The sequence below is a fragment of the Zosterops lateralis genome (genome assembly GCF_965231275.1).
Source record: "Zosterops lateralis genome assembly, chromosome: 5".
Taxonomy (NCBI): Eukaryota; Metazoa; Chordata; class Aves; order Passeriformes; family Zosteropidae; genus Zosterops; species Zosterops lateralis.
Window position 1 is genome coordinate 62,476,081 of NC_139766.1, and position 23,273 is coordinate 62,499,353.

The 23,273-nt window shown below is 44.3% G+C and overlaps 1 protein-coding gene across 1 annotated transcript; it reads left to right on the top strand.

Moving 5' to 3' along the window:
• The first annotated feature begins 786 nt into the window (after positions 1–786).
• Positions 787–19,703, top strand: SETD7 (SET domain containing 7, histone lysine methyltransferase). Its single transcript, XM_083862331.1, has 8 exons — positions 787–858; positions 5,084–5,213; positions 9,442–9,643; positions 12,238–12,427; positions 14,033–14,114; positions 14,773–14,890; positions 15,197–15,354; positions 15,855–19,703. The coding sequence occupies exons 1-8, from the start codon at positions 819–821 to the stop codon at positions 16,033–16,035; spliced, it is 1,101 nt and encodes a 366-aa protein (XP_083718457.1). The 5' UTR covers positions 787–818; the 3' UTR covers positions 16,036–19,703.
• The last annotated feature ends 3,570 nt before the right edge of the window (positions 19,704–23,273 follow it).

A 23,273-nucleotide genomic window follows, 5' to 3' on the forward strand; every position in this document is an offset into this window, starting at 1 on the left:
TGGATGTCAGGAATAGGTTATTCACCCAGAGAGGTGGTTGAGCAGGTTGAACTGGCTCCCCAGGGAAGTGTCACAGCAACAAGACAGACAGAGTTCAAGAAGTGTTTGACAATGCTCTCAGGCACAGGGTGTGATTCTTTGGGATGTTGCTGTGCAGGGCCAGGAGTTGGATTCGATGATCCTAATGGATCCCTTCCAACTCCGCACATTCCGTGTTTATGTGGTAAGAGCAGCAGATCAGGGGTCCCTGGTGTGGAAATGGAGAAGGGGTGTCCTGGAGCTGCCGGGCCCCTCTGGCTTTGTGAGGCGACCTGCAGCAACGCCACTCGGGGTCAGCGGGCCGACGGATGGACAGCACAGAATGCGCTGCAGGACCAGCGCCGAGTGGGCTGGGTGGCCTGGGGGCCGTGTGTGGGGACACACAGAACCAGCCGGGCCCAGCGCTGGCCTCCCCACGCCATTATCCTGAGGGGATAACTCGCGGAGCCCCACACGCCATTATCCTGAGGGGACAACTCGGTGGTCTCCCCCCGCCATTATCCTGAGGGGACAACTCGCTGAGCCCTCCCCCCGCCCCCCGCCATTATCCTGAGGGGACAACTCGCTGAGCCCTCCCCCCGCCCCCCGCCATTATCCTGAGGGGCGGAGCCGCCACCTCCTCGCGCCCCCAGGACTCGGTGGGCGGGGCCGTGTCCGGACACGCCCCCAGGGCGGGCGAGGCCCCTCCCCCGGGCGGGTGCTGGGGGCGGGGCGTGGGGCGCGCGCGCGCCCGTGCCCGGTACCGCGGCTGCGCCCTGCCCGCGCCCGCCGCCGCCGCCATGGACAGCGACGAGGAGACGCTGGAGGAGATCGTGGAGGGTGCGTGTCCCGGGGCTCGGGGAGCGGGGCCCGCCGGCGCCGGGCGCTGCGGCGGGAGCTGTGGGGGCGCGGGGCGGTGGCGGCGGCCGGAGCCGGGCGGCCGGGGTCGGGCGCGGCGCATGACATCAGTGGGCTTATGCAACGGGCGGGCCGGGGCCGCGCACGTGGCGGTTGGGCCGGGGGCAGCCGGGGCCGGGCGGGTTCGGGCTCCTCCCGCCGCCCAGCGCTCCGGCCACTGCGGGGGGCTCCGCGCCCGGACGCGGGGATGGCGGCTGCTCGGCTCTTCTTGTCAAAAATAAGTCGTGACCGTGGTTTCGTGCCGCTGCTGTGCCCCCGTGCGGGCGGTGGCCTGCAGCCCCGGCGCCCTGGGCGGTGCGGCCGGTGCCCGGCCCTTCCCTCGGCGGCCGAGGGACGTGGGGATGCCCATCCCTGGAGAGAGCCCGGGGAGCCAGGGCTGCAGTCACACACATGCAGGTGGAGAAAGGGAAGGAAAGAGCGACTCCGAGAAGACACTGTTGCCATATCCATGGGCAGCAGGGCTGGAGCCATCCCTAAGGGAGAGGGGTGGGCCAGCTCATAGCCGCACCTGTGTGTGCAGATCACCTCTCCTGTGCGGATAACTAACCCTCGCAGAGCTCTACACCCAGAGGCACGTGTGCCCGCTGGCAGTGAATGGCTGGTGGAAACCTCAGCAGGCAGGAATAGAGCTCCCAGCCCGCTGTCATCCCGTGAGGCGTCTGGGAGCCGGGAAACAAAGCACGGGCGGCATCTCTGCGGGAAAGCGGCGGCTCCCCAAGGATTGCTGGCAGGGGCAGCGCGGTGCTGCGGGCAGTAGCAGTGCGGGGTGTCGGGCTGCTGGGACGGGGAGCTGCCCGGGAAATGCGGGTAATGCCCTGCTGGCCCTGGGGGTGTGTGTGTATGTGCGGCTCCTGGGGCAGCAGGGTTAGGCCTCAGAGCTCCGGGGGGAGCGGCAGCTTCGTCTGACAGCAGCTGTGAGCAGCTGCTGCTCCTCACATTTACTTGTGTGACTGCCCAAGTGTGCTGTGCCGGAGCCAAAGAGAAGCTTTGTTGAGGGGAGCGAGGCTCCTCTGTGCCCCATAGATGTGGTTTTCCACACCGCCTGTCCTCCTCGGAGCTGCGGGTTGCAGTTGTCTGCGACAAGGAGTCGTAGTTTTCATCCTCATATCACAGATAAAGTGTTCTGCTCTGTCCTGAGTTTGTTTGGCATCTCCACGGGCTAAGGAAACAAATCTTTACTGCTTTAGTCAGCAGTGTATAGGAATGTATGTGTTTTTCTGAGTGGGGCAGAAGCAGGATGCTCTTTGGGGGTGAATACGATTTTGCACTTACCCAAAGGAAGTTAGAAATACAGAAATCAGCACTTTTATTTATGTAGGGAGGAGTTTGGTTTATTGTTGTTATCCCCAAACATCCATCTGGCAGCTCTGTGGCCAGAATTTTTTATTGATGATGCATCTTAGATGTCATCTGTTAAGTAATAGTGATACCGACAGTAAAGGGCTTTTATCTTTGATTTGTATCATCAGTGGTTTCGGTAAGTGACTCCATTGTGAACTAGCCCCTGTTAGGGTAATTCCTTTTCTTGAAAAGTTCATTGTCTGCGCTTAAGAGGAAATCTTAGGATTCCCTTAGTGAAGCAACAAAAGTGAGGTTTTACCATAATTTTAAAATGTGTGTAGACGTTTTGGGTTTATTTTTTGCAAATGGAGGAGAGAGGTGAGAAAGGAAAGTGGAACACACTGCTCCCCATGAAATAATGAGGATTTTTTTTCTGTTGACTTAATCTGAAACAGAATTAGAGCCAAAGGTCTCGGCCATACAGAAAAAAAAAAAAAAAAAAAAAAAAAAAAAAAAAAAAAAAAAAGTTGTATTTGTGTTATGAAACTTGAGATTGCATTTTTTTCCATGTTGTTGACTGAGAGAGACTGTGTTGCTTGTTTTGTTGCAGTGGTGGGGGCATGGTTTGTTGGTTTTTTTTAATAAGGGGAAACTTCTAGCACATTAGAATAATTGGATTCTTTGTATTGTGGCTGAGATTAAGACCCTGTATAGAGGCCATTGGATCAAAGCTGAGCATTTAAAATCTCTGAGGTAGTCTGTATCCTGCTGTGCAAAAGTCCTGACATGTGTTCTGTGTACAGGCATGGCAGCTTTTGTGTTGGGCTTTGCATTCCAGCAAAGTCTTGACAAAGCTGAATAGTCACAGAGAACAAAGTTGCAAGGGTTTGTTGTAGCTGTTTTGGGTATTTTTTAAAAAAATATTATAACGTTCCAATATTATAGGTGTATTTTTTTAATCCAAGTGTTTTATAAAAGTTTTTGCCCCAGTAGTGACGGGGAAACTGGTATTGTTTTGTTTAGGGTTTGTTAACTTACACCAATGTACCTTTCAGTATTTATAAAACTTAATTTAAAAGGCTTTTAATTAGAACTATAAATGTTGACATAGTTTTTGGTCTCAAAGAGGTGTCCACATCAGAGATGTTGCTAACATTTTGGTTAAATTGTCATTAATTTATTGTTTATTAATATTTAACCATTAATAATTATTGGTTAAATTTAGCTAAAACTTGTCCTTTCTACAAAAAGGGGTGTCCCGACAGAATGGGAGGGAAAAAAGCCTTTCTTCTCTTTGGAAAGAGCAGCTTCTGTTTAAAGAGTTCCTCTTCAAAGTAATTAAAAGCCTTTAGTGATAGAGCTTTTTTCCTTCCACCTCCTGCTCTCTCTTTTTACTCTATTATTTCTCTCATAAGCAGTGGTTACTGGCTTCTTAAACGTTTAACTGTTTTTAGTCTAGTTTGGGCTAGAGACTTGAAGTGAGACCACAGTCATGTGCAGGTGTGAGAGAAACTTGGTGGAGCTTGCAGGGGAAGGAGGGAATCCTGGCTCTTGGATGAGTTCAGATTCCTCACTGTTACTTTCCCCTGAACACCCTTCTAGGTGCATTTCCATGCTCAATGAAGTCTGCACACCTTGTTCCCTCTCTGGGCACCAGACTCAAGGTCTGATAGTACTGAAGTGCCTCTTGTTGCCTGCATCAGCCTGGGCTGTAAATCAGTCCCCGTCACAGTGAAGTTTGTTTCTGCCTTCCCATATGTGTGATGAACCTTTTCCATTTAGGGCAGATTTGGTCAGGGAAGAGCTTGACCCAAAGCCTGGAGAAGTGGATGCTTACACTGTCTCTCCCCTCTAATAGGCTGTGTATGAATCACCAGAAGTCTGGGGGAATCAGAGGTGATGTTTTAGTTAGAAGCATGGAAGAACATAAATGTAGGGTAGCTGTTATTTGTTTGAACAGTTTCCATGCAAAATTTATACCTGGTAAAATGTCACTGTGGGAGCTGTAGCATCCACTCAGGTGTGTCCCTGTGTGAGAGCAGCCCTGCTGAGCTCACACAGCTAAACCTGGCAGTCACCAGCATTTAGAACACTTCTCTGTCATTTCCCTTGGCTTTGAAGAGGCAGTCAGAGACGCAATAGGAGCTTTATTGTGCTTTAACTTAGTAGGGTTTGCCCGGTTACATTCAGTAAGACACAAACCATGCAGGTGAGGATCCAAGTGTGTCGTCTCTGCTTTCCCTTTGTGCAACAGCTGTGATAGGGAAAACTGATACAGCTGAGGGTGGGAATAGGATATAAAGTGAACACATCAGAAAGGCACTGGAGAGCAGCATTTAAAATATGAAATACCACATTGACTGGCATATTGCAAGGGCCCAGCCTTATGGACATGACATACTTTTATTTCTCTGAATTCCTGTGAATACAGCTGCATGGTGGCACACCCACATTATCATAAGGCATGTGTTTTCAAAAGAAAAAAATCAAACCTTTTCTTTTCCTGTTCTTGCCAATAAATGAATGTTTTAGATAAAGAATTATTATACTTTTGAAGATGTATATTATACAAGTTAGTATAATATAAACCTTTCTTTGAGAAACAAGTTTTGCTTAATATTTTCTCTCCTGTCTCTCAGCCCTTTTCTTTTGTCCTTTTATTTTTATTTTAAGCTGTGTGTTACACAAGTACAAACTTCAGTTGTACAGAATGTCTGATCACTGTTCCTAACAGCAATGATCTGAATTACTGTTTTGTGCTAGGGAGCTTCTGCATTTCAAGCAGCTACATAACATAGAGAGCAGGTTTAAAATCTTGTATATTAATTAATGTGTTCTGTTGTTCTCTGTTTGGATTTTATTTCAGGGCATCTAGATGACGATGGGCTGCCCCATGGGTTCTGTACAGTGACCTATTCATCAACAGACAGATTTGAAGGAAATTTTGTGCATGGAGAAAAGAATGGCCGTGGCAAATTCTTCTTTTTTGATGGAAGGTACACTCTGACCCTTTGATTTTTCTTCTGTATTCTTCCTTCTGCTTGTAGCCATGCAAAACTAATCTACATTGATTGTATACTGCTGAGTTTCTGGATAAGATTTCTCGTTAGAAACTGTAGCTGAGAGGTTTGCTGCTGCTGTAGCCGTTCCTGTGGTGGCTTTGTGTGTAATGAGGTGCCTGTAGTTGTTTCCTGGAGGGAGGATGCAGGGCTGTGAGCTCTTTTGGCACTGTAAAGTTATGAGCTGATTAGAAACCGTAAGAATCTTGAAAACCATGCTGACTATGACTTGGACATCAAAGTTTATTACTTCAGGTGGACTTCTCTGCCTTATAGAGCTACACAGAGAGTGCACCTGGACCAGGAGCTCCCTGTGCCAGCCCTCACACACAGACACAGGACCTTGACAGAGAGGCTTGCCTTCTGCTTTGTCAAATTGTTTATCAGTTAAAGGACTGAGTTAAACACAGGTTTGTTATCAACTCTAGTTAATCCTCTGCAAGGTGCTTGTGACCTGATTTACTTTGAGAAAAGCCCCAATAATTTCCCTTCTTTTCAGTGGGAATTGTGACAGTGAATTCGGGCTAGTCTGTGCCTGTGCATGTGTTTTCTTCTCTGATGCTCATTATGAGCACCTTGTAAGTGTTCTCCCCAGCAGCACTGCAGCATTCCTGTGTGCAGTTGCCCGGAACCCCTCGGAGGGAGCAGCAGTATAAAATGACACAATTCTTCATGGTTTTGCAGCTGTTGGTGACACTCTGAATAGCGGCTGTGAAACTGACAGTCGTGCCGGGCCTGCTCTCTTCCTGCTCAGCAAAATTCAGAGCAGGAGCAGAGGTATTGTGCTGTCTCAGTGAGTCAGCTCCTTGTCTGTACTTGCCTTTGCACTTGCTTCATACTGGGGACTGTGGGTTTTTTTTTTTCATGAGGAAGATAATATATTTATTCAGTTATGTAGAAAGTGATTAAGCCAAGCTTGGATGAAGAAAAAGCCTCACTGTTGTTGGTAATGGCCTTGTTAAACCTTCTCTGAGTAGCTGAAAATCAGTACTACCCAGCAGCTGAGTTCTCTAAAATAGTTTTGGTTTAAGTTGTTGAGCAGCGTCTCTATGGACACAGGTACATAATGTTTCTGTGCTGGTGGATGATTTCAGCAGGGTAGTTACTGATTGTACAGTCAGAGGAACTGACCCACTCTTTTGTGTGTGGGGCTGCTCCTCCATGTAATCCAGGGTACAGGCAGCGTTTAGTGGGAAGAGTCAGGTTGCTGCTGAGCCTTTTCTGTATTGCATAAATGTTGCCAACTCTTCTCTATTTTTCTTTTTTTTTTCCCTTCAATTTTCATAACCCTTAAAAAACTGGAATAGCTGGCCACTGATGACTTCAGGAACTAGCAGAATGAAAATATGCAAAAATAGTCTGCAATGTGATTTTGGAAAATGGAATATTTTTATTATTATATATTTTAATTTAGCTAAAGCAGCCTTAACTGAGCAGTAGCTAATTACTGCAGATGTCATTTGTCTAGCTGTGTCCAGCTAGCAGGACTAAGTTGCTTTCTGAAATGGATGGTTCAGGAACCATGACGTGTCGTAACAATGACCTGGCATAAAACAGGACATGCTGTTTCCATTAGCTGTGCCACAGGCAAGGCTGAGTGCTCATGAAGATGAGCAATAAATATCAAAAATGTCTCAAAACAGCTCTCCCTTTGCAGAGTCCTGTGCAGTGAGCTAGCTGGTTTCAGCACTTGTGGGTGTGTTTCCCTGGCAGGCTGCTGAGGAAAGGCTGACAGCTGTACTGCTGTACCTCTGTTGTTGGGGAGCAGCTGAGTCCTGTCAAGCACAGGACTGGCTGCAGTGTAAGCATTCTCATTTTTTGGGTGTTGGGGAATAGGATTGGTTGCCTGGCTGCCTTGTTTGGTCAAGAAACTTCTCCCTTTACTGGAACAGCTGCCCCCTTCCTGTTGATTATTTAGGGGAGTGGAAACCTGGAGTGAAATATCAGTTGTTTTTCTTCCTTCCCCTTTTAGAAAATGCAAAAAATCACAGCACATTCTTTAAGAGAGAGAAGTATCACCTCTGGCATTCTCTCTGTTTTGGATTGTGGACTTGAACTTTCCTTGGTGCCCGTGGTTCTGGAGGGTACTTTGCAGAACACTCTGCACTATAAAGGCAGGCATGAGAGCTGTGCTTGGCACAGAGCTGCCCTTCTTCCCTAACTGGAAACTCCTGTGAACTGACATCTCCCAGAACACAGTAGAAAACTATTATATTTAGGGAAAAACTTTTCAATCTTCCCATGTAGAGGGAGCGAGAGATAAATAGATCGGTCTCTGTCGATATTAACTTAATCCCTGGAAGGATATTGGAGTATTTTCCCCCCCAGTTCATATCACTGGTTTTATTTTTAGTTAAGGAGTATCTTCAATCCCTTCTAGGCATAGTGGATAATGGGAAAATGGTACATCTGATAAATCTTGACTTTGGTAGAATTTATGTTGTCAGAGGTATGATCATCTGAGAAGCAAACCAGAGAAATACAGGCTAGTTCAGGGTTTGTATTAAAAAGGTTTTGCTTATGAAAGACACAGAAGCTATTTATTTGTCTTTGTGCTGGTCAAGTCTTAATTGAAATTACTGTGTCTGGCTGCAGACACCATACTTTGAGAGCTTAAAAAAAGGGAAGTGGAGAGCAAGGTGGAAATAGCTCAGAAACTGCGAACAGCATAAAAGTTTCTGAACTTGACTTTTTAGGTGAGCTCGAAGGATATAGACTTCTTTCTTTAGGTATCACCCTTTTGATTTCCTTACATGAGATGGATCTTTTGGTCACTGTTTGGAGTTTAGTACAAAGAGAAAACATAGAAGTGTGAGTTACAGTAAAAGAAAATATATTCTTTCCAGGGCTGAAGCACTGTTGTAATTTAGCAATGTTTTAACTTCAACTAGTGCAATTAAAGGTTACAAGACAAGATTTTTGGTGTTTTTCATTACATAAACTGGGGGCGGCTGCTTCTTTTAAAGAGTAATCCTACATGTGCACGCTGTGTGTGTTGTCACTACAATGGAATTCACATCTAGTGATCTGTGATAAATTAGAGGGGAAAGTGGCATCATTTCTGGTTAAGTAAGGGCAGTGATTTCTGGTGTTCCCTCATCCTTCCCTGTGCTATAGTGCCATAGCTGTCTGTGCAGCTCTATAGCAGCCTGGATCAAGAAATCCATTTGACTGAAAAGTAAAATAGTTTTCCTGTTCCTTCTTGTTTTGCATCTGGTGTGCACTGAGGCTTTTACTGTAATGTATTTTCCCATGGAAACCTCATCCAGCTTGCCAAAGTTATGTAAAAACAGAACATGAAGCTTTAGAAATGAGAAAGCAAATTCTGAAAAAACATTCCTTCCACAACTCTTGCAAATCTTTGTGATGAAACATGTAGAGTCATGTGCTCACAGAGACTGTTTGGGCTTATACCTTAGACATCTGCATCTGGAAAAGAATTATGCGGTGAAAATATGTGTATGCTGACAGCTGGCTGTTAGCTAAGTGTGCTGAAGTAAAAGCTAAACAAGTTGTGTTCTCTTAAGCTAATCCTAACATGAGAAAGAAATGCCTGAAGTGACCCTCTTTTATGGTGATAGCAAAGGGTTTGTAGGACAAAATCAAAATGAAATATTTCTTTGTTTAAATCCAAGTGCAGCACTAGTTCTGTGTGACAGGCTGTGTTTGATTTTAAGAGAAATACATGAAAAATGGCTGCTTTTAGTGGGGCCTGTAAGACTGGCTGCTGAGCGTATTGCTGGGGAGCTGATGCTGGGCTGAGACAGGTTGCAGTTTGTGCCCTGTCGTAGTTCATGTGTACAGCAGCTCAATTTCATCCCTCCAGAGATATGTCAGTGAAGGTCCACACGTGGCAGGTAGAAAATCCTACTGTGAGAGTAGCCTGCTTGAGCAAGAATTCCTTCTTTGGCCAGGAGTGTCCATTTGCTGACTATTCCAGCCCACAGAAAACACCAAGCATGTGATTGAGTGAGTGATGCTGTGTCCATGCAGCACACACTGATGAAAGGGTGCTGTAAGTTGTTTTCTGCCTTTGGAGCTCCATAGAAACAAGCTCCTGGTTTTCACCTCGGCATTCCAGAGTGTTGAGGGTTTGGGTTGGGCGTGGGTTCACCCCTGAGAGGTGACGAGTTTCCCACTGCTGTTTTCTGTCTCTCCCCATCAGCACCCTGGAGGGGTACTACGTTGATGACGCCCTGCAGGGCCAGGGCATCTACACCTACGAGGATGGGGTGGTGCTCCACGGCACCTACGTGGACGGGGAGCTGAACGGGCCGGCCCAGGAGTTCGACAGCGACGGGCGCCTGATATTCAAAGGGCAGTACAAGGACAACATCCGGCACGGAGTCTGCTGGATCTACTACCCGGTAAACATCACCCACCTGCTCTCCTTACTGCAGAGCTATAAACGTCTGGGCATTCTGATTGGAGATAATCCAACACAAAGTTAAAAGATATGGATGTTGAGTGTTTGCCCCATAGATGAGACTCGGTGAGGCTGCAAGATGCCCTCCACCATTTTTATCTTCCAGGAAAGGCAGCCCCTTGGAAGTGCATTTATATATCATTTGTATGTCATATAGAAATAGGATGTCTGATATTTTATGCATCATCTCTTTGGGAAGGCTGGAATAATGATTTGCCAGTTTGTAGTGCTACCGGTGAGGAGCATGGAAGCTGTGCCCAGTTACTGCAACCTGCTGCTCTTATTAAAGTAAGAGGAGAGACTTTGTCTCTTTGTTTCTGCAGGATATGTTGTGAAGTCTGGCTTTGCCCAAAACATCGGATGTAATTCCACTCTGGAGGGGAGTTGTGGACAAGTGATTTGCTGGTTAAGCAAGCCAGTGTTTTATCTTTTTGAATTTTGATGTTCTTTTACAACCATTCTTGTAAAATTCTTGTTCTTTTTCAACTAGTTAAGGCAATGACTGTTGTACAGCTTTTAGGGAGTTTTTGCTGCAATTTTTTAAAAAATGTAATTCCTATTCAGCCTTACACAGCAGAGTTGAACTTTTCAATCTTACCTCATGCCAAGAAGGGGGTAACATCTGCATGTAATTAAGCTGCTGATCAAAACCCAGTCTAATTCTGTGATACATATGGCACAAACTCTAGTTGCAGATTGATTTCTAAATGCTTACCACCACTGGCTGTTCATTTTATTTACTGTTTTTCACTGTTGCTATTCAGCATATATTAGGATCAGCAAATGCTTGCTGTATGCTGCCAAAAGTTTTTCAGTCCTAGTGTATAAAATACACACAGCTGACCCTTCACTTCATGTGTCTCTTGATTATTCTTCTAGCTGACAGAGTGTTGCTGTACCTTTTGGAAATGTGGATAATTAGAGGTTGTTTATCATTATCATCTTGCCAGACAAAAGGATGCAAGATGTTCCAAAAAACTCCTTTGCCATGGAACCAGTTGTTTCCTCATGACTCTGTGCAGGATGCTATATGCACAGTTATTTTCCCAGATTTAACGTTCACTGTTCCCTCTTACAGCATGCTTGAAACTCTTTCATCCTTGGAGTTGAACAAAATGGTGTCTCTTTGAAATAGACCGTGTGCACAGTGGTCTTGATACAAAATCAGTTGGTTTCAACAACACACCTGCTGGTCTTGCTCCAGGGTGTTATGTGGAGAAGCTTCTTTGTGGTTTTTGAAATAAATACCTGAAGTGGTGTCTAGGTTTGAAAGAGTAACCAGCTACACACTCCCCCCTCCTCCTCCCAGCCACATCTTTTGTTCTCTTAAGTGTTGGTAGTTACTGTTTTGTAGCAACAGATGGGGCAAAATTCTACCAGAGAAAGAAACAAAAAGCAAAAATCCTAACCCCCAGCAAGTGGTTAGACCTGTGCTGATGTATGTATCTCATTTCTGCAGTTCTGGAAATAGATCCAACCTGAGCTGCAGGCAAACCACAGATGGCAAAGCCCAGGGCTGAAATGTGTAAACCTTGGAGAGGAAAAGTGTTACTGTTGATGCTTTCCACAAACAGTTGTTCTTTCTGATTAGCACCTGACATTGAGGGACATTCTGGGAATCATTTTTCCAGGAATCATTTTTCCTCAGTAGGCTCAATTCTTTAGAGGTACTGTGAGTTAGCAAGGTAGCATTAAATCTTTTTTCCCCAGCACAGTATCATAGTAATCAAATTTGGACATCTTTGTGGCTTTGGTCCTTGTTTTACAAACTGTACACATAAAGCTTTCACCAAGTGAAATTGAATATTTGTGCCACATGGAAGGAAAGACCTTGGGTTTTGCCTGTTCCAAACAATATAGAAAATCAGTTTTATCCTAACTGGAATGACTTCATCCACCTTGTTTGTGTGTCTCTTTCTCCCTCATTTTCATAATTCCACATCTGAGCTTACTGTTGCATTTTTTAAAAGTTGGAGCAAACCCTTTTCATTTACTGAGGATGTTGCCTAGAAAATAGATCTTCCCAACAACATTAGAATGAATATAAAAGCAAACCTTTACTTGAAAGCATTTAGGTACTCAATATGGCAAAACCCACACTTGATACAGTAAATTCACCATTTTCTAAGGTTTGTTGATTACTGTAACTATCATATATTGTCCAATTAAAAGGTTAGTTGATTAGGTAATAATTCCTTGGGTGTTACCCCACTGGAAGCAGTCCATAGGCTTCTTTTGCCTTTTGTTATGTCAGGTCCAGATTCTGGTTGGTAAACAGAACATCCTTGTAGTTGGAACTCTTAGTCTTGGAGATTAAGATTAAAGAATATTTTAGGAATGTGTTTAAAAGGTTAACTTACTGCTCCTAGATGTAGGGGAAAAGGATAGGTAAAAGTAATAGAAGCTACAGCCGCACATTTGCAATTTACAAAGCTACAAATGAATTAAGAATATAAAAAGCTAAAAATCTTAGGGATTAAGGATACTAAAGTATAACTAAATGCTTTGCCTTTTCTTTCTTGCCCGTGCTCTCAGGATGGAGGCAGCCTTGTGGGAGAAGTGAATGAAGATGGGGAGATGACTGGAGAGAAAATAGCCTATGTGTATCCTGATGGAAAGACTGCGTATTCTGGAAGGTTCATAGATGGAGAAATGATAGAAGCAAAGCTGGCAACTCTGACAGCTGTTGAGGATGGGAAACCTCAATTTGAAGTGGTACCAGGCAGTAAGTTCAGCTAACACCAGCTTGTATTCCTGCTACCAGCCCTTTGCTGCAGACAGCTTGGCTCCTGTCATGTTCCCCACTGGAGACTGGCTGTGATGACACACAGGGGGCCCTTTCTCCAAGGCACTGAGCTGGGCAGAGAGGAAGGTGGGCACAGATGGGAAGTGCCCCTGCCCAAGTGCATTTCCCAGCCCTTCTCTCACTCCTGTGCTCATGGGCACAGTCCTGCTTGTCACACATCCTGCTGCCCTCAGTGCTGGATGGGAAACCTGCTCCCTTCACCCTGATAATGATGGCACAGCTACAGCCACAGCATTTCTTGCAGTGAAATAACTGCAAGAGGAGAGGGAGGCCCTGCTTTGGTGGTAGCTCTGTCAGCTGGGTTTGTGCAAGTCAGTGTTTGCAGTGTGAATGTTCTGGCACCTGCGTTGCTGGGCTGAGGTTGGAATTAGTGAACCAGATTCAGTGGTTGTGTAATGGTCTGATTCACCAGCACCCTTCTGTGCGTCTGCTCCTGCTGACAGAAGGTGCCTGTGAAGTGCACAAGGGTAGGATGGTGCCTTCTCCAGTGGCTTGGCCTGTAGTTCTGGAGTGGGTTTGTTGTTCTGAGGCGTATGTCATGTTTTGGGGGAGTGTGGGTTAAGCTGCAGTGACAAGCAGAGACTGTGCTAATGCGTTTATTGCTCTGGCAGCAGAAATTGTCTCACTTGATGTGAAATAGGCACATAAAGCTCAGTGAAAAGGTATTGACGAGCAAATGCATGTGAGTTTATTTTTTGAGTTGCTCAGTTATGATAGCAACTCAAAATTTAATTTAAAACTTACTTCGTGAGAGGGTAAGGTTGTGCTTTGTAAAGAGGATGGAGTTACACTCAGGATTAGGCTGAATTAACTCCTTCAGCCAGAACTGATCCTGGACACCAGGGCGAAGGCCTTATATCAAACTTCATAGTACTCTGTTCTCTGGGTTTTTTCCCCATCTTATTTCCACCTTCTTCTTAATCTATCTGCAAGATACTCTTCTGGCATTTAGGAGAGGGATGTAAGAATATAATTTGAACTGTACCACTGAGTTGCTTATCAGTGACAGTAAAGGACTGTAGCAAGGGAGCTTTCTGATTACTAAATGTTAAATTCTGGCTAAAGTATCTTCAGGATTTGGACTAAAAAATATTTCATATTTGGAGTAATCAGGTTTTTGGAGGGTTTTTTGGGGGGGAGGTTTAAAATGAGCTATTGAAGGATATATCCTTTTAATTTTTTTTTTTTCGCTTTTAAATTTTATTTTGAGTTATTAGGAGGGTCAGTTTTGAAAAGATATCCAGTCCTCTTCTACAAGTTGGTAATTTGAAGGACATATGTATCACCTTTTTGTGTTAGTACTGTTACTCTAGAATGTTGAGGAGAAAAAATAATGAAGCAGCAGTATCTCACTTAAGGCTTTTTACAGATGCAGTTCTGTTTAATACCTTTTTTTGGAAGTGTAACATTTATTTTTTGCAGCCATTAAAATTAATTTTTGAATGTCTTGATTAAGTTAAGGATTGCATACTCTCAGTACTGCCAATTAGTTTATTTCCTTCATTAATTTCTGCTTTTTTTTAGGCCCAGTATACAGTTTTGACAAATCTACTTCATCCTGCATTTCTACAAATGCCCTTCTTCCTGATCCTTACGAATCAGAGAGGTAAGCTTTTTTTTCTTCTCCCCATATTTCTTTAATGTTACCTATGTAGGGCCTAATTTTGCAAACTTTTTCTCATCTCAAACTTAAAAGATGTGTAAAGATTTGTAAAATGAAAGCCCTGTGTGCACCTCACCTGTGGGTGCTTAGTGATACTCTGAAATATCTAAATAAGTGATTAGTAAAATGCTTGCTTTAATTTGCTTTAAGTACTTGAAGATGTGGTGCTTCACCTTGAGAACTCTTGCTCCTCAGTGCATTTACATACCAGCAACCCCAGTTTGGTGGGGATTTCTGGGGTTCTGATGTGTTACTGAGGATGTTCCTGAATTGAAGCCATCATTGTGGAGTAATAGGTGATTGGCACTTAAAAAATATTTTTTTCAAGTCAGCCCAAACTTCCCACCAGATCTGTTTTGACAAAATAGAGAGAACATATGGAAGAGAGGAAGGGAAGGAGTTCCATATAGAGGTTTTGAATAACAATAATAATAACAACCATTATTATTATTGTTGTTGTGTTGTTTTGTTTTGTTGTTGTTATTGTTACTAGCTTTATTGTTATACTGCTGAAGTATTGGGCTTTATCCCAGTAGTATTGTACTTCTTGGAGATGAAAACTGCAGGCAGTCACTAATTTCATGCCCTGTTGCTCTTGCAGGGTGTATGTGGATGTCTCTCTCATTTCCAGTGCTGGGGAAGGATTGTTTTCAAAAATAGCAGCAGAAGCCAGCACAGTGATGTCCTTCTATAACGGAGTGCGAATTACACACCAGGAGGTAAAGAAAAGAAAAAAAGTCAGTCTGAATCTTCATTGCTCCTCCTTAAATTTTCTTTCCATAGTAGGATCTTACACCCACTACCTTCCCACCCTTGATTTAACATGGAGTTTAATTGAAAGAAAGTGCATACTCACCTATGTATAGATTTAAAAAGTCTGGGTTGTTTTTTTAATGACATACACCCATGAAAAGCTTTATTTGCATATATTTTGAATATCTGTTTGAATATAGCAGTTTGAGTTTCAAACTGCTGACAAAGTTGACCCCTCCACACAGACATTGGATTTTTGCCTTGCAAACTAGGTAGACAGCAGAGATTGGGCCCTCAATGGAAACACAATATCTCTGGATGATGAAACAGTGATAGACGTGCCAGAGCCCTACAACCACGCTGCCAAGTACTGTGCCTCGCTGGGGCATAAGGCCAACCATTCCTTCACTCCTAACTGCACCTATGAGCCGTAAGTACAGCCCTGTGGGGTGGGGTAGGAGCTGCAGCCCCACTGCCTGGGCTCACAGGGGGTCCCTGGGCAGCTGGATGAGGACCAGTGGTGGGCTGGGATAAAGAGTTGAGGCACTGAAGGAGGATGAGTTGGAAATGGGATAGCATTGTGGGTGCTTCATGTCCTTTGAGATTTACACCATGAAGTATCTTGAAGTTTGTAACTTGTTAGTTTTGTCATGAACTTTATCAGTTGGTTTCTTGATTGTCAAATGCATAATTCCAGCTCTCTAAATCCTAGCTTGGCTAGAACTGCACTGTTTTTACTGAACTACCAGTGCTTTGATAAATCAGTATTTTTGCTCGTATTCTTAAACCTTTGAGGTTGACTGAAGTCTGCTAACTTGATATCAGATTATGCGGTATTGCTCTAAAGTGAGTGAATTCTGGAACTGTAAAAAGGGCTTGCAGAATATGTGAGTTGACAGACAAGCCTATCAGAGGTGTGTTTTTCCCTAGGTTTGTTCATCCTCGTTTTGGGCCCATCAAGTGTATCCGTACGATCAGGGCAGTGGAGAAGGATGAGGAGCTGACGGTGGCTTATGGCTACGATCACAACCCCGTGGGGCAGAACGGGCCCGAAGCACCCGAGTGGTACCAGCTGGAACTGAAAGCTTTCCAGGCTGCCCAGCAGAAGTGACGTGGGAGCCCTTCTCCATTCAGCAAACTGAAACAGAAACTTGGATCTATGCACTACCTTTATACTGAAAACTGGACAACCAGGGATTGTTCATGCTGTTGCATCATAACCTTGCATTCTGTGTTAAGAGATAAGTTCCTTGGATACTAACTAGGTTTGACTGTGTTACTCATAGCAGATTTAAAAATTAGCTAGCACTGCACCAGTCTTATCAGAAGAAATTATTTAATATTCTATACAAGATGTGGTATTCTTTGGTAGCTTCTGCTTTTGCACCATATGCAAAGATGCCAAAAGACTAGAAAGAAACTAAAATGGGTGTATCGTTCACTTTTAGTCGGCAGAGTTAGTGTTGCTCTCTATCTGCCTAGGCATTATTGTGCAACTGCATTTTGCATATATGCCACTTGTGATGATAACAGTAATATTTTGATATTCTCTAATAGTAGCATAATTTTGCCTTTTTAAACCTTTGATCTGAATCTTGCAATAGAGCAGTTTATTTATTATCATATAGGAGGCTGGGTTTTAACTCCCCTTTCCTCTTGTCTGAACGTTGTTCTTTCTACAAATCCTCTTTTGCAGGACAAATCCTTTCTAACTAGTGGAAAGGCTTGTGTGTGTATGTGAGAGTGCTGTGTGTTGGTCTCTGTGGCTCTCTAGATAGTATAGCAACATGTCTAAACCTAATATTTATCTAGCCTGTACGGCTGGCTTATTTTATTTAATTTATTATTATTATGACATGCAAATGAAGCTGTTCTTTGCATGAAGATTTTGTGAAAAGGAGAAGACAGATTTGCTGTTGAAAGACTTCCAGAAGTACACGTTCTGGAAGGCAAGCACATTACTTGCATCAGTGTTCATGAGTTGGTTTGTGTGTTTCACCTGTTCAAGTGGCCAGTTCTCAAGGCAAAAAAGATGTTTGGATCTCCCATGGATTCTCTGAAAGAAGGTGCACGTATTTGGGGGCAGATTGTAGTCTTTGGTGAAGGAGAGCTGTATCTTTTCTATGTGTTCACTTGAACAACATAGCCTTATAGCCATCTTTTAGTAGTTCTGGTTTATGACACAGTGAATTAATAGAATATGAAGTATCAAAATAAGATTTTTTTTAAAAAAAGAAAAGATATTTAAAGATTGTTTTTGAAAGACAAATAATGAATGTAAAAACATCACTCGATGAGCATATTTATAAACAGCAGTCAAATCCATAGCTTTGTTGCAGCCAACAGTGGGGGCTTGTGAATATTCATCTGCAGGGTTGTGTTCTGGGGTTTTTCAGGGGTAGGGAAATTGTGTGGTTTGTCAGATACTGTACTGGTCTTGCCTAATGCTGTATAAGAGAGAAAAAATGTATTATCTTGGTCTGGATACTGGAGCCTTTCTGGGACTCTAATGTTCTCTTTTGAGTTTAGCAGCTTAGGACTCAAATGCATTTGCAACACTTTCTTTCAATATTTGTAGTTTTAAAAAGTTTGTATATATGTAACATAAATGATTTGGGACTCAGACCTACCTTTCTATTGCAACACATTTTGGTTGCTTGCTTGAAGTGTTGGAGGAGTCTGGGGAGCTGGGCAGGGAGAATGTGTTGGGTACCTGCAGGTAGAAGGATGAGGCTGCTGTTATTGCAGGCTGAGAATCCTTGCTTCGGTACCTGAGGAAGGTTAGGAATTACTCATGAGAACCTGGGGCTCTCTTTAGTCCCTGTGGCTGCTCACAAGCATTTTCCATCACCTAATCGTTTCAGTTTGCACAGAGGTTACTCTGTGCACGTGCTGGGGCAGGGGACAGGCAGGCTCAGGGTACGGTGACACTCTGTGAGCAGTGGTCTGCACACGAGCTGTGACACTCCCATCTCCTCGTGCTGGACACTCAGGTCACAGCTCAGGGCCTCACCTGAGTGTGCAGGGACACAACCAACCTCAGAGGTGAGGGAGAGTTGGCAAAGGTCAGTCAGCTGCTCAGCTTCACTCAGTGATTCTCAAAAAGAAATAGGCATGACTTCATCTTTCCCTACCTGCCCATAGGTTGTTACTTGAGGTCATCAGCCGCTTGCTGATGGAAAGGAGGGAGCTCTTACATTCTCTTGGGGAATATTGTGCCTGGATCATTAAGTTTGTGAAGTTGAGGCTTGAGTTTAGGGGCAGGAAAGAGCAGAGGGAAGATATGACTGAACCCTGCTGGGAATGGATGGTAACTCTTTCCACAGTCCTGATAACCTGCTTTGGACTGCTGGCCTCTCTATGCTCACTGGGGAATTGTGCTTAAAATGTCTAGAGCTCTTTTCCCTTCATTTCTGATCAGTCCCTGATTCCTCTGCTAATCTATGTGTGTGGAGTTGCTTATGTTTTAATAGATTTGTCAGTCTTCATATTGCCTGATTTTGAGATAAATAGAATATAGGTGCTCTTTGTGCATCAGGCTAGAAGATTGTATCCTAAAATAGGGGAATTCTAGGGGGAAAAAAAGACACTGAGGTGTCCTGTGTCTTCTCAAAATATTTGGTGAGAATGAAGCAGATAATTTTGTACATGTGTGTAGCCTGATAGGTAGCATGCCACAGCTGTGGCTGTTATCTCTGTTACCTCTGCTGTCCTTCTCAGCTCTGTAAACTCTGTTGGTCCTTCTATAGCTCCCTTCTTCAGTGACCAACCTTCTATAAAAGTTGTGATTATGGAGCTGCTTTGGCTTGAGTCAGGACCAAGCCTTTTAACTCTCTTCTTTGTTTTCTCTCTCCTCCTGGTCTGTTAGAGTGGAGGTGGCTGGGAGGGCTTTTGCCACTGGGTGGTGAAAGAGCTCAGTGTGTCCTTCAGAGGTGTGAGTTGGCATCCCCTGGCTCAAACACAGGCTAGTTACAGAACTCCAAATAATGCCTTAACAGGTCAGTGTGCTTCTGGGGCTGACTAGAGAGCAAGCCCAGCCTCACAAAGCTCCTCATTGGTAGTGTGGTGACATATCCACAGACACGAGACCCACACCCAACCACAGTTTTCATTTGGGGCAGAGGAAGCACCACCTTACACAGCAATCTCCTTGGGTCTGTAGGATGCAGCTGACTACTGATGAATATGCAATAAGTAAAGAAGCTCCACTTCTTAGTCTGGCCAAAGACCTTTCCCGTTGGTACAGAAGCTGGGAGGAGCTGATCCCTGTCAGCTGAGCCCCTGGCTCTTGGGATACCCATTGTGGCTAAAGAATAGCATAGGAAAACCTGGAATTGCTGCATTTTTCAGGTACAGATCAGTTCCCAACATCTGCCTTTGGTCTGCAGTGCTGCACGTGGCTTCTCTGTGATGGGAGGGTTGCTTGAGCTCCTTTATGAGAAGCCTGTAATCACCCTGTATTGGGAGGCTGCTGATTGTCTCTTTAAAAAAAAAAAAAAAAATCTGAAGTGAATTTTCCTGCAATGGCAGCACAGGGTTTTGTTACCAACAATATAGAAGAGAAGCTTTGTTTTCTGGAAGTGGCTACTCTTGGAGATGAGAGCCAGAAAAGTTGCAGCTGGGAGCTGCCTGCTGCTGGGGTCACTCCACTGGATTAGAAGGAAAAGGGCTTAGGCTGTGGAGGGAGTGTCTGAAGTTGAGTCTTGTGCTATAATTCTACTTTTGGGGATCCTGCTTTTCTTTTAACAAACCTGAAAAGACTTATTTTCCTTTTTTTTTTTAATACTTATATAAAACTTACCCTACATAAATACCTGTAAATCCTGACTGCTGAAAAAGTCAAAAGAAGTGCATGGAAATGGCTTTTTCAGCTGTGAGAGCTTTTTGACTTTTTCCGTGGTTGCCATGACTCCTCCTAGTGTCTCCTAGGATGGGCCATTCTTTTAATCAGGTGAAGCTCCTGGGGGGCTGTGGGGAGCTTTGGGAGGCCATGGGGTGAGGCTGCATGTTTTGGGAGCAGGCTTCTCCTTGGCTCAGCCTTTCCAGATGTGGAAGTGTTGCACACTGATGGCAGTGGGTTTTTTCCTAGGGGTCTTGTAGCATGTTGCTGGAAGCTGGAAGCAATATGCTACAAGAAGCAAGAGCTCTGTTGGGGATTTCTCACCCTCTGACAGGCACTGGAGGAGCAGAGTAGCCAACACATCCCATCTGGTAAGAGAAACTCAGAAATTATGGAAATTGCCACTTTTTTGTTTCCTTCCCGGCTGTCTGCCCTTGTCCTCCAGTCAGAGCAGTGCTCACCACTGGCTTGTGCCAGGGATGCAGTGGTGTTGCCTCTGTCCCAGAGACCTCTGTGATTTGTGTCCTTTCACTCAATGTGATGGTCTCTAGGAAAATGCTGCCATTTCATGTAAAACATTTCACAGAGCCGAGTATCTGCTGCTTTGTTCTCTTGTGGCCCAGCAGAATTGCTGGAGCTGTGGCTGCTTGAGGACTTCACCTCCAAGCACTTAAAAAAAGCAAATTGCTTTGGAAGCAATGGTACTGAAGTATCTCCCTGCATGCTGGGGTGCTGCCTGTTCCTCACTTCCACCACACTTCTGTGTGCCAAGAGCATCCAAGCCAGGAAAGCAGGCGTGGGAGCAGCTTCATCTGTCAGTGGAAACGGGCTTCACCTGCAGTGAACTTGTTCCTTTTGCTTCCTGTCACGGAAACATGAGAACTGTATTTTTGGACAAAGGATTTCTAAGCAGTCTTATAAGGGATTTTGGGGTTTTTTTAAAGGAAAAAAAAAAAGGTGCAAGATTAAGTGCATGTTTACTTGCCCCAGATCAAAGGTTTTGAACACTAAAGTCACTCTCTCTTGAATGGACCCTCCTCTGTCTTTGGGCAGTGGAATTTCCTGCCCTTTTCCTCTTTACCATTTTACTGTAACTCTCTTTTTTTCCCCGGGAGAAATATCTATACAGAAATTATAAGCAATTAAATGTTCAAGCCATAAAGTCATGAGTGTGGGAAGACCCGCTTTACAAGTTTTAACATTTGTATGTAAAACGATGTTTGTATGAAATATTTTCATGGTAGAATGAATATTTAAACAAAAAAGTTTCGGTAAGATCTAAACCAGATTTAAAGGGATGTCTTTTTTGTAAGATGCAAGTGTAATTAAATACCAGTAAGTAGATTTGATTTTTTTTTTTTTTAAGGGGAGATGCAACAAATGATCCTTACAGTTGCAAATGGTTGTTCCTGCTCTTTGGGGAGGTATTTATGCAGCATTACATGCAGCCGCCATAAATAATTGCAATAGCAAGGCTAGTCACATTTTCAAGATGTACCTCTCAGCTTTGTCTCCTCATGATACCTTACAAACAACCCATCCCTCCTTTCTGTAGATGCCCTTCTAGAAAACTTTTCCTACTGCAGCTGTAACAAATTTAACTCTGAGCTAAGAACCAGACTAAAATTGTGTATTACTTAACAGTTTCTGCTGGGCCTTCTGCTGTTTTAATACTCTTTAGCCCATAATTAGTGGGTGTCTCTGTTCTGAAGAACTAAGTGCTAAAGAATAATCTTTGGGGTAAGCTTATACATGTGTTAACAGTTAACCCCGGAGTATTTAACTTGTGTACAGTACTTGATAGGTGTTTTATGACATTTGTACTCGAACTATGAGCCTTACTGAACATCTGTAAGTTTATTCATGACTTTTAAAAAATGGATAACTCTAAGAAAGATGTTTACATGGATGATGATTGCCCTTCCTTTGATGTTATGAATGAGGTTTTTATAGTGTGTTTGGGCGTATGTGCAAGGAAGCAAGAAAAGTGTTTCTGGGGAAAAACAGACTTGACAAACATTTGTAATAAGTGAATTTTAAAGATTGCTTTAATTGCGCTATGAAGGCAATGCAAAAATAAAATATTCAACAGAAACTTGTTATTTGTGTCTCAATTTTGGGCATCCTCTGACCTCTCCCCCTTCCTTGTGTCCTGTGTGACCACGCTTTTTGCTGATGCACAGGAGCAGGATTTCACACAGTTAACACAGATGTAGTAAAGAGTGAATGAACATCTGACACCACTTGTTGGTTTTTTCTGGTGCCTCTGCTGCTTTTCCTATTCCTCTTTTAGTGCACAAAACATGGACTTCAGTTGTATTGTGGTATGGAAGAACATCCCACTAAGTGTCATTACCTGTTGTTTTGAGGTGTGGTATATTTTCCTCTGAGGCAGTGGGAAGGTGCAGCAGGGTGCCTTCCAGCCAGGTAAGCCATTCCCCTGTCTCCTGATTGCATGTACACATCCTGCTGGGTGAGTGCTGAGGAAGGGGGCAGCACATTGGGTGCCTGCCCTGCCTTCCCCTGCTCTGTGATCCTATTTGCTGAGGTAACTGAGCCTCTCCTGCCTGTGCTGGATGTGCACAGCACCCTTCCCTCTCTGCAGCAGTGACATTGCTGCTTGAACTTTCACAGTCAGAGCAGGCTGGAAGGATGGGTGCTTGGTGTGTGTTTGCAAGTGTGGGAGATGACACTGGGATTGTGGATGATGCTGTGTGCAGGGTTCACCCAGCCTGGCTGTGTTCAGTCCTGCCCTGGTGTAATAACCCAGAACACTGTGGAGGTGCAGTGGGTTTATTTAAAGAAATTGTATCTCACCTGTGAGCTAATTCCTTAAAAATGTTTCAGGGATAGGCAGGTTTTAGTGGTGTGCTTGCTAGGATTTGGCTGGAGGCTGGAGGAACACCTCCAGGGATCATGACTCCACTGCCTCCCTGGAAAACCTATTCCAACATCTGACTGCCCTAACAGTGAATTTTTTTTCTAATATCTAATCTGAATCTCCCCTATCTCAGTTTAAGGCCATTTCCATCTGGTCCTCTCACTGCAGACACATCAGGAAAGACTGACCCTCACCTTACTACGGCTTCCCTTGAGGGAACTGTAGAGAGTGATGAGGTTCTCCCTGAGCCTTCCCTTGAGACTGAACAACCCCAGCTCCCTCAAACATAAGACATGTTTTCTACACCTTTCACGAGCCTTGTTGCTCTCCTCTGGACACCATCCAGCACCTCAAAATCCTTTTAGAGTGGGCAGCCCAGAACTGAACACAGCACTTGAGGAGTGGCCTCAGCAGTGCCAGGCTGATCACTTCCCTGGTCCTGCTGTCTATCCTGGACACAGGATGCCCTTGGCCACCTTGGCACACACTGGCTCAGGCTGTATCAAGCTCTTTTCAGTTGAACAGCACAGGTTCTTTTGCTCTTCCCAACAGAGATTTGGGTCCCCGATGTGCCAGGAGAACCTTTGCCTTTCAATCTGAAGAAACTGATCCCACAAGTCATTAACAT

Excerpts from the sequence above, each read along its gene's own strand:
- SETD7 (XM_083862331.1), top strand. The coding sequence starts at position 819 with ATGGACAGCGACGAGGAGACGCTGGAGGAGATCGTGGAGG. Across the intron at positions 12,428-14,032 it reads ATTTGAAGTGGTACCAGGCA|GCCCAGTATACAGTTTTGAC; the intron begins GTAAGTTCAGCT and ends GCTTTTTTTTAG. Across the intron at positions 14,891-15,196 it reads TGCGAATTACACACCAGGAG|GTAGACAGCAGAGATTGGGC; the intron begins GTAAAGAAAAGA and ends CTTGCAAACTAG.